This window comes from Corythoichthys intestinalis, chromosome 2, assembly GCF_030265065.1.
Source record: "Corythoichthys intestinalis isolate RoL2023-P3 chromosome 2, ASM3026506v1, whole genome shotgun sequence".
In the NCBI taxonomy this organism is placed as follows: domain Eukaryota; kingdom Metazoa; phylum Chordata; class Actinopteri; order Syngnathiformes; family Syngnathidae; genus Corythoichthys; species Corythoichthys intestinalis.
This window is the reverse complement of record NC_080396.1, coordinates 49,293,072-49,306,022: the sequence shown is the minus strand read 5'-3', so window position 1 is coordinate 49,306,022 and position 12,951 is coordinate 49,293,072. Positions and strand designations below refer to the sequence as shown.

At 40.4% G+C, this 12,951-nt stretch overlaps 1 protein-coding gene and 1 long non-coding RNA gene across 2 annotated transcripts in view; one reads left to right on the top strand and one right to left on the bottom strand.

The window, feature by feature from the left end:
- Positions 1-520: 520 nt before the first annotated feature.
- The window catches only part of hdac6 (histone deacetylase 6), a 24,651-nt gene continuing 12,220 nt past the window's right edge, over positions 521-12,951 (bottom strand). Inside the window, exons 15-29 of the mRNA XM_057829418.1 lie at positions 12,073-12,179; positions 11,767-11,834; positions 11,324-11,456; positions 11,121-11,249; positions 10,669-10,837; positions 9,530-9,735; positions 9,265-9,457; positions 8,055-8,204; positions 6,768-6,945; positions 6,477-6,616; positions 5,011-5,232; positions 2,415-2,528; positions 2,193-2,339; positions 1,911-2,039; positions 521-1,695 (exon numbers count right to left, since the gene is read on the bottom strand). Coding sequence (XP_057685401.1) covers positions 1,627-1,695; positions 1,911-2,039; positions 2,193-2,339; positions 2,415-2,528; positions 5,011-5,232; positions 6,477-6,616; positions 6,768-6,945; positions 8,055-8,204; positions 9,265-9,457; positions 9,530-9,735; positions 10,669-10,837; positions 11,121-11,249; positions 11,324-11,456; positions 11,767-11,834; positions 12,073-12,179 — 2,154 coding nt within the window. The 3' untranslated portion in view covers positions 521-1,626. The remainder of the gene's footprint in view (positions 1,696-1,910; positions 2,040-2,192; positions 2,340-2,414; positions 2,529-5,010; positions 5,233-6,476; positions 6,617-6,767; positions 6,946-8,054; positions 8,205-9,264; positions 9,458-9,529; positions 9,736-10,668; positions 10,838-11,120; positions 11,250-11,323; positions 11,457-11,766; positions 11,835-12,072; positions 12,180-12,951) is intronic.
- On the top strand, positions 745-2,481 carry LOC130911833 (uncharacterized). Its single transcript, XR_009062485.1, has 3 exons — positions 745-1,178; positions 1,637-1,707; positions 1,927-2,481. It is a non-coding gene; the product is annotated as an uncharacterized LOC130911833 (long non-coding RNA).

Sequence of the window (12,951 nt, the reverse complement as noted above, 5' to 3'; positions counted from 1 at the left end):
TTGCTTGAGGGTGTCAATGATGGCCTTCTGGACAGCAGTCAGGTCGGCAGTCTTGTCCATGATTGCGGTTTTGAGTAATGAACCAGGCTGGGAGTTTTTAAAAGCCTCAGGAATCTTTTGCAGGGGTTTTGAGTTAATTTGTTGATTCAGATGATTAGGTTAGTAGCTTCTTTATATCTATCTATCTATCTATCTATCTATCTATCTATCTATCTATCTATCTATCTATCTATCTATCTATCTATCTATCTATCTATCTAATACGTTTTCATGATATGCTAATTTTTTTAGATAGGGATTTTTGTTTTTTGACTTCTTTGCCAAAATCATCAATATTAAAACACTAAAAGGCTTGAATTACTTCAATTGTGTGTAAAGAATTTAAAATATATGAAAGTCTAATATTTATCAGTACATTACAGAAGATAATGAACTTTATCACAATGTGCTAATTTTCTAAGAAGGACCAGTCCATTCTATGTTTTCATTGTATTTCACAAATTGACAAACTGCCCCTGGCTTTAGTTCCCCTCTGACATGCACCGTTAACCACTTCTATTTTTATTGATTTTCATCACGTGAGAAAATCAACTATACATCTTGTTCTAAACATTGACGTTTGACTTCAAAAACATTTAAAAAATGTTTTAATGTGTGTACAGAACACTGTTATTGCACAACAAACAGGCCACGACGGCCTCAAAACATTACATTTAAATTTAAATTTACTTTAAGTCCCCCAACCCCTATATCACGTTTAGTTTTTGGCAGCCCCTTTTCACAGGCATTTTCGAAATTTAAAGAGGCACTAAAGTCATTTTTTAATGTTTTCGAGTTAAGTTGAAATGGAAGAGTGCCCGTTGAAGTTTGTCATCTTTGTATTTTTTTGTTTTGTTTTGTTTGTAAATTGTTGGTTTTGAAATCGGTCACAGGGTAACATCCCACCGTGCCCAATCATGCAAGTACCTGCCCTCTTCATTTTTCTTCCACATCCACTAATGTGCATTGAGTAGGTAGGCAAGCTTGTTTTGAGTGGCCACTTCCTGGTTCTAAAATGTGTCGCATTAAGCATACAGTAGATTAAAGGAGCATGTAAGCATTTTGGAACCAGGAAGTCTTGCCTTCTGACTGAAATACTCCTCTGCACGCACGGATCCCTGCTGAAGTGAGGGTGTGAGGTGAGTGATTATCCTATTTTTCTACAAAAGGAAAATAGCTTAGCTTTGTATCATTGAAAAACTTTGTAGTCAAAGTCACCACACACATTTGCCAAAGCCCACAAGCTTCCAACTCACACACCCACCCCATCGACGGCCAGTATATAAATTACATCCAGTCAGCTGCCCATTCTGGGCACTTTTATCGCAAATTGTTGTGCAAACCTTGTAAAATGACATCCGAGGTTCTAAAAAATATATGTACACTTAAGTGCCTCTTTAAAAGCCTCCATTGTAGAACCTGGTTGTGAAGCAATGTGCTGGTGAGCACTAATGGAGGAGCTGCACTTTAATTAACAGCATGAAAAAGTTGCTGAAAATGATCGCTACTAGGTTGACTGTAGTGATTTTAAAACGTCCAAAAGTCTGAGCAGTCTTTACGGTCAAGTCCATCGTCTATCTCCTCTTTCTAACTCCAGGGTGGAATCTCCTCTCCGAACTTGGCACTGTGGGCGGCGTTCTTTGCTTCAAACAAGACCTGCACGCACCAGTGAGGTCACCATTATGATATTGCATTATGTAATAGGTTAACATCAACATAATTAATTTGTTGGGTGAAACTGGACAAGGTTAACATCAACATCATTAAATTGTTGAGTAAAATTGGACAAGCATTAACTAGTTCAGAAGAATGTATAAAAATATGTTGCACATAGGGAATGTGGTGATTGTATCAGCTATTTTTCATTTCACCTGGTTGTGCACATAGGCTTCGCATGCGTAGCACCAAACAGAGAGGTCACAGAAGCTCAGCACCACAGGATGATCGGCCATCATGCCGTGCATCAACATGTGCTCACTGATGTAGCGGCCGCATGCCACCTGACGTGGAAAACAAGTGTCACATCATGAGATACGCACAGGGAAATCTTATTTACCGTATCAGAGTACATGTATATTTTAAATTTTTTTATTAATTGAATTATTTGCTTCTCTTTTTAACCACATCCATCCATCTGTCCTTTGCAATGTCACCTTGTAGCAGCTAAGGCAGATCCAGTTCTCCGCCTCCGAGCCACAGTCTTGACAAGGCATGAAGACATCAATACCGGACGTGGGCAGGGGCTTGACGGTGTCAAGGTGAGGACACCAGGACAGAGGGTCCACCACAAACATTCCGGCCTAAGGACAGACACCCTCACATAACAAATTCATCACTTTAAGAAATTTTACAGCAGTACTAAAGTCCTGACTAACCATCTGAAGTCCACATGTCAGTTCCAAAGTTCCCTCAGGCTTCGACCAACCACACGCTCCCTCTGGCTCTGGCTTATTTCCGGGGTCAATGTTTGCTGGTGCGGCGACATCGACCTAAGCATATTGATAAGAGACAACTTGGCAGAGAGTAATAAATAAAGAAAGAAAGAAGGTATCAAGTTAACCAGAACTTTATACGCCCATTGACCACAGTTTGGTCGTTCCAATATTTCATCCTGCATCTTAACGAGGATTTATATTATCAGGAGTCCTGTGATAATTGTTGCAAAAATTTAATTTGATTTTGGAGTTGCTAACAATTTTAACTATTTATTCATTCTATGTTCATTTATCTGATTAAAAAAGATTATCATTTGTTATAAAATGAAAATAAAAATACTAATATTGTCAAGTAAGGGTGTGACAATATATCGATATGGTGATGTATCGTGATACTTTGTATCCCAATAGGTTATTGATATGCTCCCGCCAAGAATAAACATATTATTTTTAAACGATGTCACAGACTAATAAATGAACCAACAGGTTGCTACCAAAATTTTCCACCAAACCATTTTTTTTACTAGAATAGTGTCTATGCTATCTCATTGGCTGCCATCGACAGTGCTAGATGATTAATGCATTTTAATTAAAAGGTCAAAAATCAGTCCTCCCAGTTTAGAAAAAATTCAATTTTCACGTAAAATATGGTGGGTAGGGCCTATAGTCAGGTGTGCCTTATAGCCCAAAAATTACGGTAATAATTTATTTGATTTGTACCAAACCAAACCATATTTCACTTAAAGATTAATAACATAGTCAGGTGTGTCATATAGCCCAAAAATTATGGTAATAATTTGTTTGATTAGTACCACACCAAACCATATTTCACTTTAAGATTAATAACTGGTGAATAAATAACAATTAAATTAACTATAAAGATCAAAACAACAGAATTAGCCTTTATGTAAAGTGCATTATTAAAATAAACGACACAAGGTTTTTAAACCTGTGATTGGCTGGCGAGCAATCAATGGACTTAGGCTCTTGTACACCTACAACCAAATGAGGAGAAGAAATTCAGATATGGCTCAATAGATGTAAATGTAATAATTGGTGAATTTATCAAAATTTCCATATAGTTGTTTTGAGTTCATTTTGTCTACACCTATAGATTACTTGATTTTTTTTTCTTATCCCAGACAATTGTTCTAGGTTGTTTTATTTACCTGGCATGTTTCGGCGACTACTTCCGCCTTCATCAGAGTGTCACTAATGTTGGTGTGATGCGTCTTTATCAGCTGATGGATGAAGGCGTGACTCACCTGTCAGATTTGACAGGCGAGTCACACCCTCTGCTGACCATTCACTTTTCCAGGATGCTGATCCAGGTAGTAGAGAGCATGTAAGCCCCCTCGTCCCTGTTGATGGTCCTCGGCCCCCGCTTGCGAATCTCAATGGCCTCCCTGATCCAGCGCTGATGCTTGTTTTCTTCGGTGCGGATGACTCTGGCCTTTTACCAGTCCGAAATGTGATTTTTCCCTTTTGCAGTGGTCGGTGATGGCGGACTATTGGTGTTTCTGTTGCGCTTCTTCTTTTATTAGCCTTGTTTGACTTATTGCTGTCTCCTTCTCACACTCCTTCTTAGGGATGGGAATCGAAATCCGATTCCAATTCGGAACCGGTTCCGAGTGTTTCGAGGCCTCGACATCACAATGAAAAAGCCTTAACGATCCCTTTAACGATTCCTAAAGACGCGTATTGCGTCGTGACGTGTCTTGTTGTCCAGACGCATCAAACTAGCATGGCGCCAAGAACCACTCGCTCAAAAGTTGGACTACACTTCACCAGGAAAGAGTGTGAAAATGAAAGGTTACGACGGGTAAGCACGAGCATTGCAGCCATAAACATAACAATGACAGCACGTAGGTTCAAACGCACGAAAGTGTGTCTTCACTTCACGAGGAAAAATTACAACAAAGCGACTTGCAGTCATTGCAAGGTGGAGATAACTTTTTCTTGTAATGAAGCTCCTGCCTGTCTCACCGATGTATGATTTATTGCATGATTTGCATGGAATTTCATAAATGGAGTTGTATTTGTTTTCTGGGTGGAATTTGTCCTTTGGATGGACCAATATCTGGTGGGGTGTTGTGTGTGTTATTGACCGGTGTGTTTATGTTGTATTTTTTCATGACTCTTTGGATACATTCCGTGACTCCTCTCACGTATGGCAACGACACTATATCTCTGTGTTCTTGTTTTGTTTGCCCGCCCTCCCCCGTGTTGTGTTGTTTTTAGCCTGTGCTTGCCCACTGTGGATACTGACACATTTTTAGTGCATGTTGTATACTGTACCCTTTTCCTCCCTGTGTTCTGTCATCCGGGTCCGTGATTATTGTCGTACGTTCATGTATTTGTTCTGACTACTGATGAAGGCGGAAATAGTCGCCGAAACATGTCAGGTAAATAAAACAACCTAAAACAATAGTCTGGGGGGGAAAAAATCAACTGAAATTTCTGTAGTTAAAAAAAGCATTAAATGTTACCAAGAACTATTTTAGCCAAAGTTGTAGAGCTAAATACTCAAACTCACCTCCGGCAGCAAGCTCTCTGCTAATTGGCTCTGCTTAGGTGTCACTTCACTTCTCTCCGCCCTCAATTGGCTCTGCTCAGATGTCATTTCTTCCGACTCCACCCTATCGTTTCCCTCGCAGTGCATTTTGGCCTGAGTTTCATCTGCTTCAGGCGTGTGCATGCTCTTACTGATATTCAAGCCGGCCAATCCTTGTGTGAGCTTGTCCAAACCGGCATCTGCCTAGACGGTCAAAACACAAAAAACAACGTCAACGATTTCTTACATATAGCATAAACATGAATGAATGTGATTAATGCATAGATTTCATAATGTATTGACGTGACACATTCCCCATTCACAGCGTAACGCCTTTCTGAAGGGGGCCGTCCCACACTCTGCTTCATTTATCAGCAGTCGGTCACATGCAGCGATCTTACGCCGGACTTAGGTTGAAAAAGTACGAACGCTGTACTGCATACAAACAGGAAGGATTGTCTCAGGAGTGATTTGTTCGAGGATTCAAGGTAATTATTATATTTTTCGTAACTTGCATGCATTTTGAAATGTTGTAAAAGAAAATCAATGCGAGAAATTAGCCGCTACAGCATTATTTACATAAAATAACTGCTAACTGCCCAATTTTTTGCTTTTAACCAAGAATCGAGACTGTTTTGTGTCCATATCTGTAAAGAATTCAGGCATTTAAGCATTTATTCACACAAATTTTCAATGCAAAAAGCTCTTTGTTGAACTAAGAAGGCCGCCACAGTGACTTAAAGACTAGCAGCACATTCGACATATTTAGATAAAATAAATGCTAACTTCCCGTTATTTTTTGGGTTTTTTTTTGCTTTCAATCAAGAATCGAGACTGTTGAAAGGTGGAAAAGCGCTATATAAGTATAACACCATTTACCATTTAACACCATTTTATGTCCATATCTATAAAGAATTCAGGGATTTAAGCATTTATTCACAAGAATTTTCAACCGAAAAAGCTCTTTGTTTACATATGGCGGCCGCTAATTTGCATAATGACTAGCATCATAGTTCGCAATATTTACGTAAAATAAATGCTAACTGCACGTTTATTTTGCTTTTGACCAAAAATCGAGACTGTTTTACGTCCACATTTTTAATGAATACAGGGATTTAATCATTTATTCACAAGAATTTTTAACAAGAAAAAGCTCTTTGTGTGTGATATGGCAGGCGCTAATTTGCTTACTGACTAGCATCATACCTCGCAATATTTACGTAAAATAAATGGTAACTGCACGTTTTGTTGCTTTTAACCAAGAATTGAGACTGTTTTACGTCCATATCTATAGAGAATTCAGGGATTTAAGCATTTATTCACAAATTTTCAAGGGAAAAAGCTCTTTGTGATTCCACTCGGTCAGCTTTGACGGAGCAAGGCCCCCTATGAATCAGACCCGCACCCCATCAATACATTATGAAGTCTATGATTGATGGTGTTATTACTGTGGTGTCCTTCAATCCCATTGTGGGTGGTGATGGTGGTTTGTCTGGTCCACTCTGTCTTGACCTCCTGCCTTTCCCTTTACCACTACGTCTCCGATGAACACTTGGGGAAGGTATGGCTGTTCGTACGGACTCTGGGACTAAAATCAAATGGAGTGAAACAAGGGCTAGGATAACTTTGGTGTGGAAGGGTCCCATTTCATTTGGAAACAGTATAGCTATACATTGTGAAGCAGTATAGCTCTCCACACAGCAAGTATGTAGCAACTCTAGTAGGACTGCCGTACTCACTTCTTATCCTCAATGACTTCCAGTATGTGGCGTGGTGTCGGATGACCTCGTTGATGGCAGCTACTGCAGTGTGGTGAGGTGGGGGGAGAGGCTTCACCAAGAAAGGAGGAGGGTCGCCAAGCAACACACTTGTGCACATGGCCATGGAGTCGGAGATGGACGTCAAGTTGTAACCACCCTGTGATGTGAAATGATAGGTAGCTGGTAAAAGTGATTGTTGGCATTAAGGTTGAGTGATTAATATATCAAAGAGGGAAGGGCTTTCTCCTCTATTTTTCAGGTATAGGGTATCATTCCACAGCATATTCAAGTAACAATTTTATCTTGAGTTGATTTGTGAAACCTATACAGTGTATATGTATGTGTCTATAAACAACTTCTAATAAAAATTTGTCTGCATCATGGCTATTTCAAACGGCTGGATTCTTGTCCCTTTAAGAAACATGCCCTGCCCCTTCTCTCTCTCTATCTCAAAATCTGCGGTTTCCTTTCGTTTCAGAGTCAGCGCCTCTACATAGAGGCAGTTTAATAAAAGATGCTCACATTAGCAAACAGTGTGACTCATGTGCATTTATATAGACAAAGTACATGACTCCTCACACTTGTAGTCTGGCCAAGCACTAAGTGTCACATCATAAGCAACATTACTTTAAAAAGAGATAAGCAATTTTTAGAAAAGTACTCTTCAGTGTTCATGAATAACTGAATCGTGCCTTTTTACTATAGGTCAGGGGTCTGCAAGTCCGTTCCTCGAGAGCCCCTATCCAGCTTGTTTGCTATGTCTCCCTCCTTTAACACAGTGGTCCCCAACCACCGGGCCGCGGACCGGTACTGATCCAGCGTCAGTCAATGTAAACAGTAACTTTAGCTGCTGTTGGCTGTGTGCGACGACGTCTTTGGACAGCTTTTTTACGGCGAAAAGGCCACCTGCTGAGCCGGAAGAGGAGCCTACAATCAAGTCCATTCTGCATAATATGTGGCTAAAAGCTACCAAACGCGGCAACAAAAGCATGCACTGAGCGCATACCTCATGGCGAACCGTATTGCTAAATGAATGAGGAAGACGCAATTCAGTGTGTCAATCTATCAATGTAAATATCCCATACAAAGACACAGATACCGGCAGCTTATAGTCAGGTGCTACGTATAGGGTAGTGTGGTTTATAGTGTCAGGATCGCTCTACAGTCCAGAAATTATGGTAATTTTGAAATCTTAGACTTTGTGAAAAATGAAGAGATTTTATTTGAAGTCGATTTAGCCCAGCTCAATTTCACATCATCACTCACCTCCAGTATGACTAATACCCGCCCACAAGCCAACGACATCAGCATGTGCGTGAGGTGGGCATAGCCCTCAGGGGTCACGCGGTATCCTCCCAGAGGGTCTCCCCGTGCAGCGTCAAATCCCGCCGACACCAACACCAAACTTGGATTGAACTGTTAAGGCAATGCATTTTTTTTTTTTTTAAATAGGTGAAGAAATCATGATTAACCAAATTATTGGCTACCATTGACAAAGATCAAGGGTGTCAAACCAATGGCTCACAGGCTGGAACTGACCCGCTAGGCGGTCCATTCCAGCCCGCGGGTTGTTCTTCCTGTCAGGCACTTTTTAGTACATTCCTACAGAAGCTCGAGCGCTGTAAAACTGAAAATATTGTGATTTGTGTGAGAGTGTCATTAATGCGCACTTTGCATTTCAGCTGAGCGCCATAAGTCTTGGAAGTGTTGTGTTGTGTGAGCCAGTGCGTACACTTTGCTCCCTTTCGTGTCTGCATTAAGCTACGAACTCCCACCATAAATGTGCTTTCTTGAAGTTTCCTGAGCTTTGGGACACTCGAAAAGGGGCTCATGTGTGGCTCACACACACAAACACAGGTGGCCCTTTCACATTGGGCTGCCACTAATGTGAAAAGGCCTGTACTTATCTTTCCCCGGCTATGCTTTGCGAGCCTGCCATATTTAAAAAGAAATACATACTTGTGCAAACACAGCACTAAACATATGAAAAATACACAAATGTTAGCAAATCTCTGGTGTGAAATTTCCACAACTGTGTTTTTAAGAGGTGTAGGAGTGCTAACAAAGGAAAAAACTCACAATGACAGACATTCGTATAATAAGAATAAGCGCAAGCTAGCGTCACATTTTTTTATGTATTATTTTTTTTCTGTCCAGGATGTGGTGTGATAGCTAATAGCAGTCGTAGCGGCACCTCCAGAAATGAAACTGCTGCACATTTTCAAAACAAAGCGTTTGGTTAGGCTCGAATGTGAAGGTAAACTACACATAACATTGTTGCTCTTCGTCAACATGTCGATGGACGTGCAATTATAAATCCATCTTAAGAAATTTGCCATCTGCATACTTAAGTACTTTGAGCAACCATTTTTCACATGAAGATCATTTACACTAGGTGTTGTCTTTTGCCATTAAACTATAAGGTACCACTGTGCCTTACACACGATTGTGTGTGTGTACGTGAGTGTACGGTCACCTCAGCGGCAATGGGCATGACGACGTGGTGGAAGGCGGCAAGATATTCGGCGTCTCCCATCCGCCCGCCGCTCCAGGCCACGTTGACATTAAAACCCGCTCCCTGGCCCACACCCACTCGGTCCGGGGCGGCGTCCTCCGAGGACGGGAAGAAGGTCCCGTTGTCATAGCGATGGAGAGAGATGTAAAGGACGCTGCAGAGAGGAAGCCACACCAATGATGTACTGACCGTTGAAATGACACTCCCTGGTCGCGCGACATGGTACCTATTATCGTCTTCAAACATGTGCTGTGTGCCATTGCCGTGGTGAACATCCCAGTCCAGGATTAAGACTCGTACAGGTGCATCGTGGGAGTTTTTCTGAGCATAGCGAGCTGCGAGCGCAGCAGTGTTAAAGAAACAAAAACCGCAAGCAGAGTCTCTCTCGGCATGATGGCCTGGGGGCCGCACGATAGCTACGCCGCTTCTCACCTGCGCACATAAATCCAGGATGAATTGGTGTATGGACATGTGGCAATAACATTTGTGTCATAGTAAACCCCTTTTACAGCAATGTCATAGAGAATTACTAGGCCTACAGAATGAATCCATTTTAAATATATTATTTTGAATGCAGTACGGACGTAAGGGAGACACTTGTTGTCTTTCCAAATAGCACAACCATGTGTGTTGTTTTATTACTTTATAGTTGTGGCCGCTAATTAATTCATTGCTTCTGTTGACGGAGATAACTCTTTTTACATAAATCACTGATTAACTTTGCTATATTACAACAGTGAAATCTTGCTACTGTTCTAATGACTTTAATGTCATTTCATCTACAAACTCATTCGCTGTCATTGACAAAGACGTCCAATCGATTTGGACTGGGAGGGTTCGCAGCGATCCAATGATCGCTCGCCAGCTCCTCCTAGTCCAAATAAATTGGACGTCTATCGCTTTTAGTGGTGCTGAATCATGATCGTTCAATGCCAGCCATCCCAGTTAAAATGGATTTGATGTGTATTGCTGTCGACAGCTGTAAATGAATTAAGCAGCAGTCATGCAATTAAAACAGAATTTTTGCACTTTCATTTTAATAACAGTGGGTACTTTTGCCCTCATTTAATTAAATTATATTTCAGTTTTTATTTTCAGTTCTCGCTAATTTTTAGATTTATTGTCGCCTTTACAAGTAAGCGTAGAAAAAGTTGATTTTGTGAAAAAAAAAAAAAAATCTTCATTTTTTTTGTCCCCTCCCACATTTCAAAAGCATGTTTGTGTTTGTCCTTTCAAACAACTTTGAATGTGTTTGAAAGGGCACCTTGTAGACCAGGCATGACATTGGTTCTCCCTTGACCCTTTGACCCTCAAGACAAGGATGTTAATATACAGTACAGAGGTTTGTTTAAAGATGTGCTGTACCTGTCCACTCAGGATGTGGTCTACAGCATTGAAGCAGCATCCAGCAGCCAGCAGGGCGCACTGATAACTCTGACAGTTGATGAAGATGGAGTTGAACTCTTGTCCCAATAAGTGCAGATCTCTGCTCTTCATCGTAGCGGTGGACTTCATCAGCTGGATATGTTCCATGCTAAAAATGTTTTGTCACCACATAGAATGGACATTGTGAAAGTAGAAAGATGGAAATGGTTGACAATGCAGTCTGTGGATAGCATGTCTGCCTTGGTGTTTCTATTTGGAGTTTGTATGGTCACCATTTGATTAAATGTGTGTTTTTCGTAAAAATATTATAATTGAAGACTAAAGAAGATGTATTTTTCCATAAGTGTGAATGCTTGTTCATTTCTGAGCCCTGCAAATGACTTTCGCCCAGTCCAATGTCTGTCTATGTGCATTGTCACACTTTCACATACGTGTGACACATGGCGAGCTCCTCTTCCGTGGCATAGCGAGCAGGGATTTGGCGGCAACGCTCTACCAGTCCAAGCTGCTGATGCCTGGAGAAGATCTTGAAGATTCTTTGTGGCTGTTCAGGATGATGCCTGCATACAAAGTATAGAAGACCATGTCATTCCGCCAATCCAGCTCAGGACCCCATGCACACAAACAGACCCACCTATCCCACATGTTCAGATGCTCCATCATCCTCTCATCATACACCAGACCAGTTGTCGTGACACTGGGACTCAGTGTGCACTCCTTATTCGGTGTGTCTCTGAGAGCACATTCTTCGGCGAATATATCACCCTCTACAGAAGATACAAATTATGTGCAAAAATGAGAACATACTAGCTACAAATAAAGCAATCCTTTGTTTGGAGCGGTGATTCCCAAATACTGTTTCATGGAAAACGATTAAATTTCACTTAATTGACCCAAAAAGTATTATTGCAAACAACGATATTTTGTTCATCTATTTTTGCCAATGTCAAATGGTGAAAGGCAAAACAAAAGACCTTATTCTTCACCTAAATGGCAGTTGAGAATGTTAAAAGTTCAAATGGAAATGAAACATGAATCAACTATAGAAAAAAGCTTCGTGATTGTGTGTGTGTTTACCCAACACTTGTAGTGAGGTCCAGTATGGGTACAGAGCTGAGATGGTCTCAGAGATGGAATTCAGGGCACTGACACACAGAGACAAGTATTTTTTTTTTCGAAATAAAATACTGTAATGTCAAATTTGCCTTGGTTTAGCTAAAGACTGACAGTCTAAAAATGTTTGTATTATGACCATTTAAAATGATTTAAGCTTTCCAAATAACTACATGAATTCTCTTCTACAACTGAAAAGGTCAGACATAGAAAACAGAAACTGTAATGCATAAATATCAGTGCAACAGTGTCTGCATGTGTGGCTGGTACCAGTCAGAAGGTGCAGTGGCTGGACCCTTTGGTGCAGAGGCTCCCTCCAGAAGTGCTCGAACACAAGCAGCAGCACCCTCTGCAGTCTTCTGTAGGTTGTAACCGCCCTAAACATATGCAAAAACACATTATATGTGCAGTATGTAGGGTTAAGTGAATTGGGTCTTTTTATTCAATGATGGCCTTAACTTAAAAAATTTTAACATAGTGTTTGTATTCAAAGACAAAGTCTGCATGAAGTCAGTTATTTTGATTGACTTCTTAGGTTTGAAACAAACAAACACAGGTACCGTATTTTTCGGACTATACGTCGCACCTAAGTATAAGTCGCACCAGCCCAATAATGCGCAATGAAGAGGGAAAAAAAACATATAAGTTGCACTGGAGTATTAGTCGCATTTTGGGGGGATATTTACTTGATAAAATTCAGCACATAGAACAGATATGTAATCTTGAAAGGGAATTTAAAATAAAAATACAATAGAAAACAACATGCTGAATAAGTGTACAGTTTGATAATGTTACATGATGCATGAACAACAAAATGGGAACGTGGCCGGTATGTTAACGTAACATAGCTATTAAGAGTTATTCAGATAACTATAGCATAAAGAACATGCTAAGAAGTTTACCAAACCATCAGTGTCGCTCCAAAACACCAAAATAACATGTGAAATGATATAATAATGTGTTAATAATTTCACACGTAATTCGCATCCCCAGCCAACCTTTGAAAAAAACTGCGACTTATATTCCTAATAATGCGGTACGTCAAAGCAATTAGGCTTAGCTAATCATTTTGACATTAATTATATCTTGAGAAATACTGGAATTTCAGAAAAAGGCAGCTTTCTCGTTATGTTTATATTAGGGCTGTCA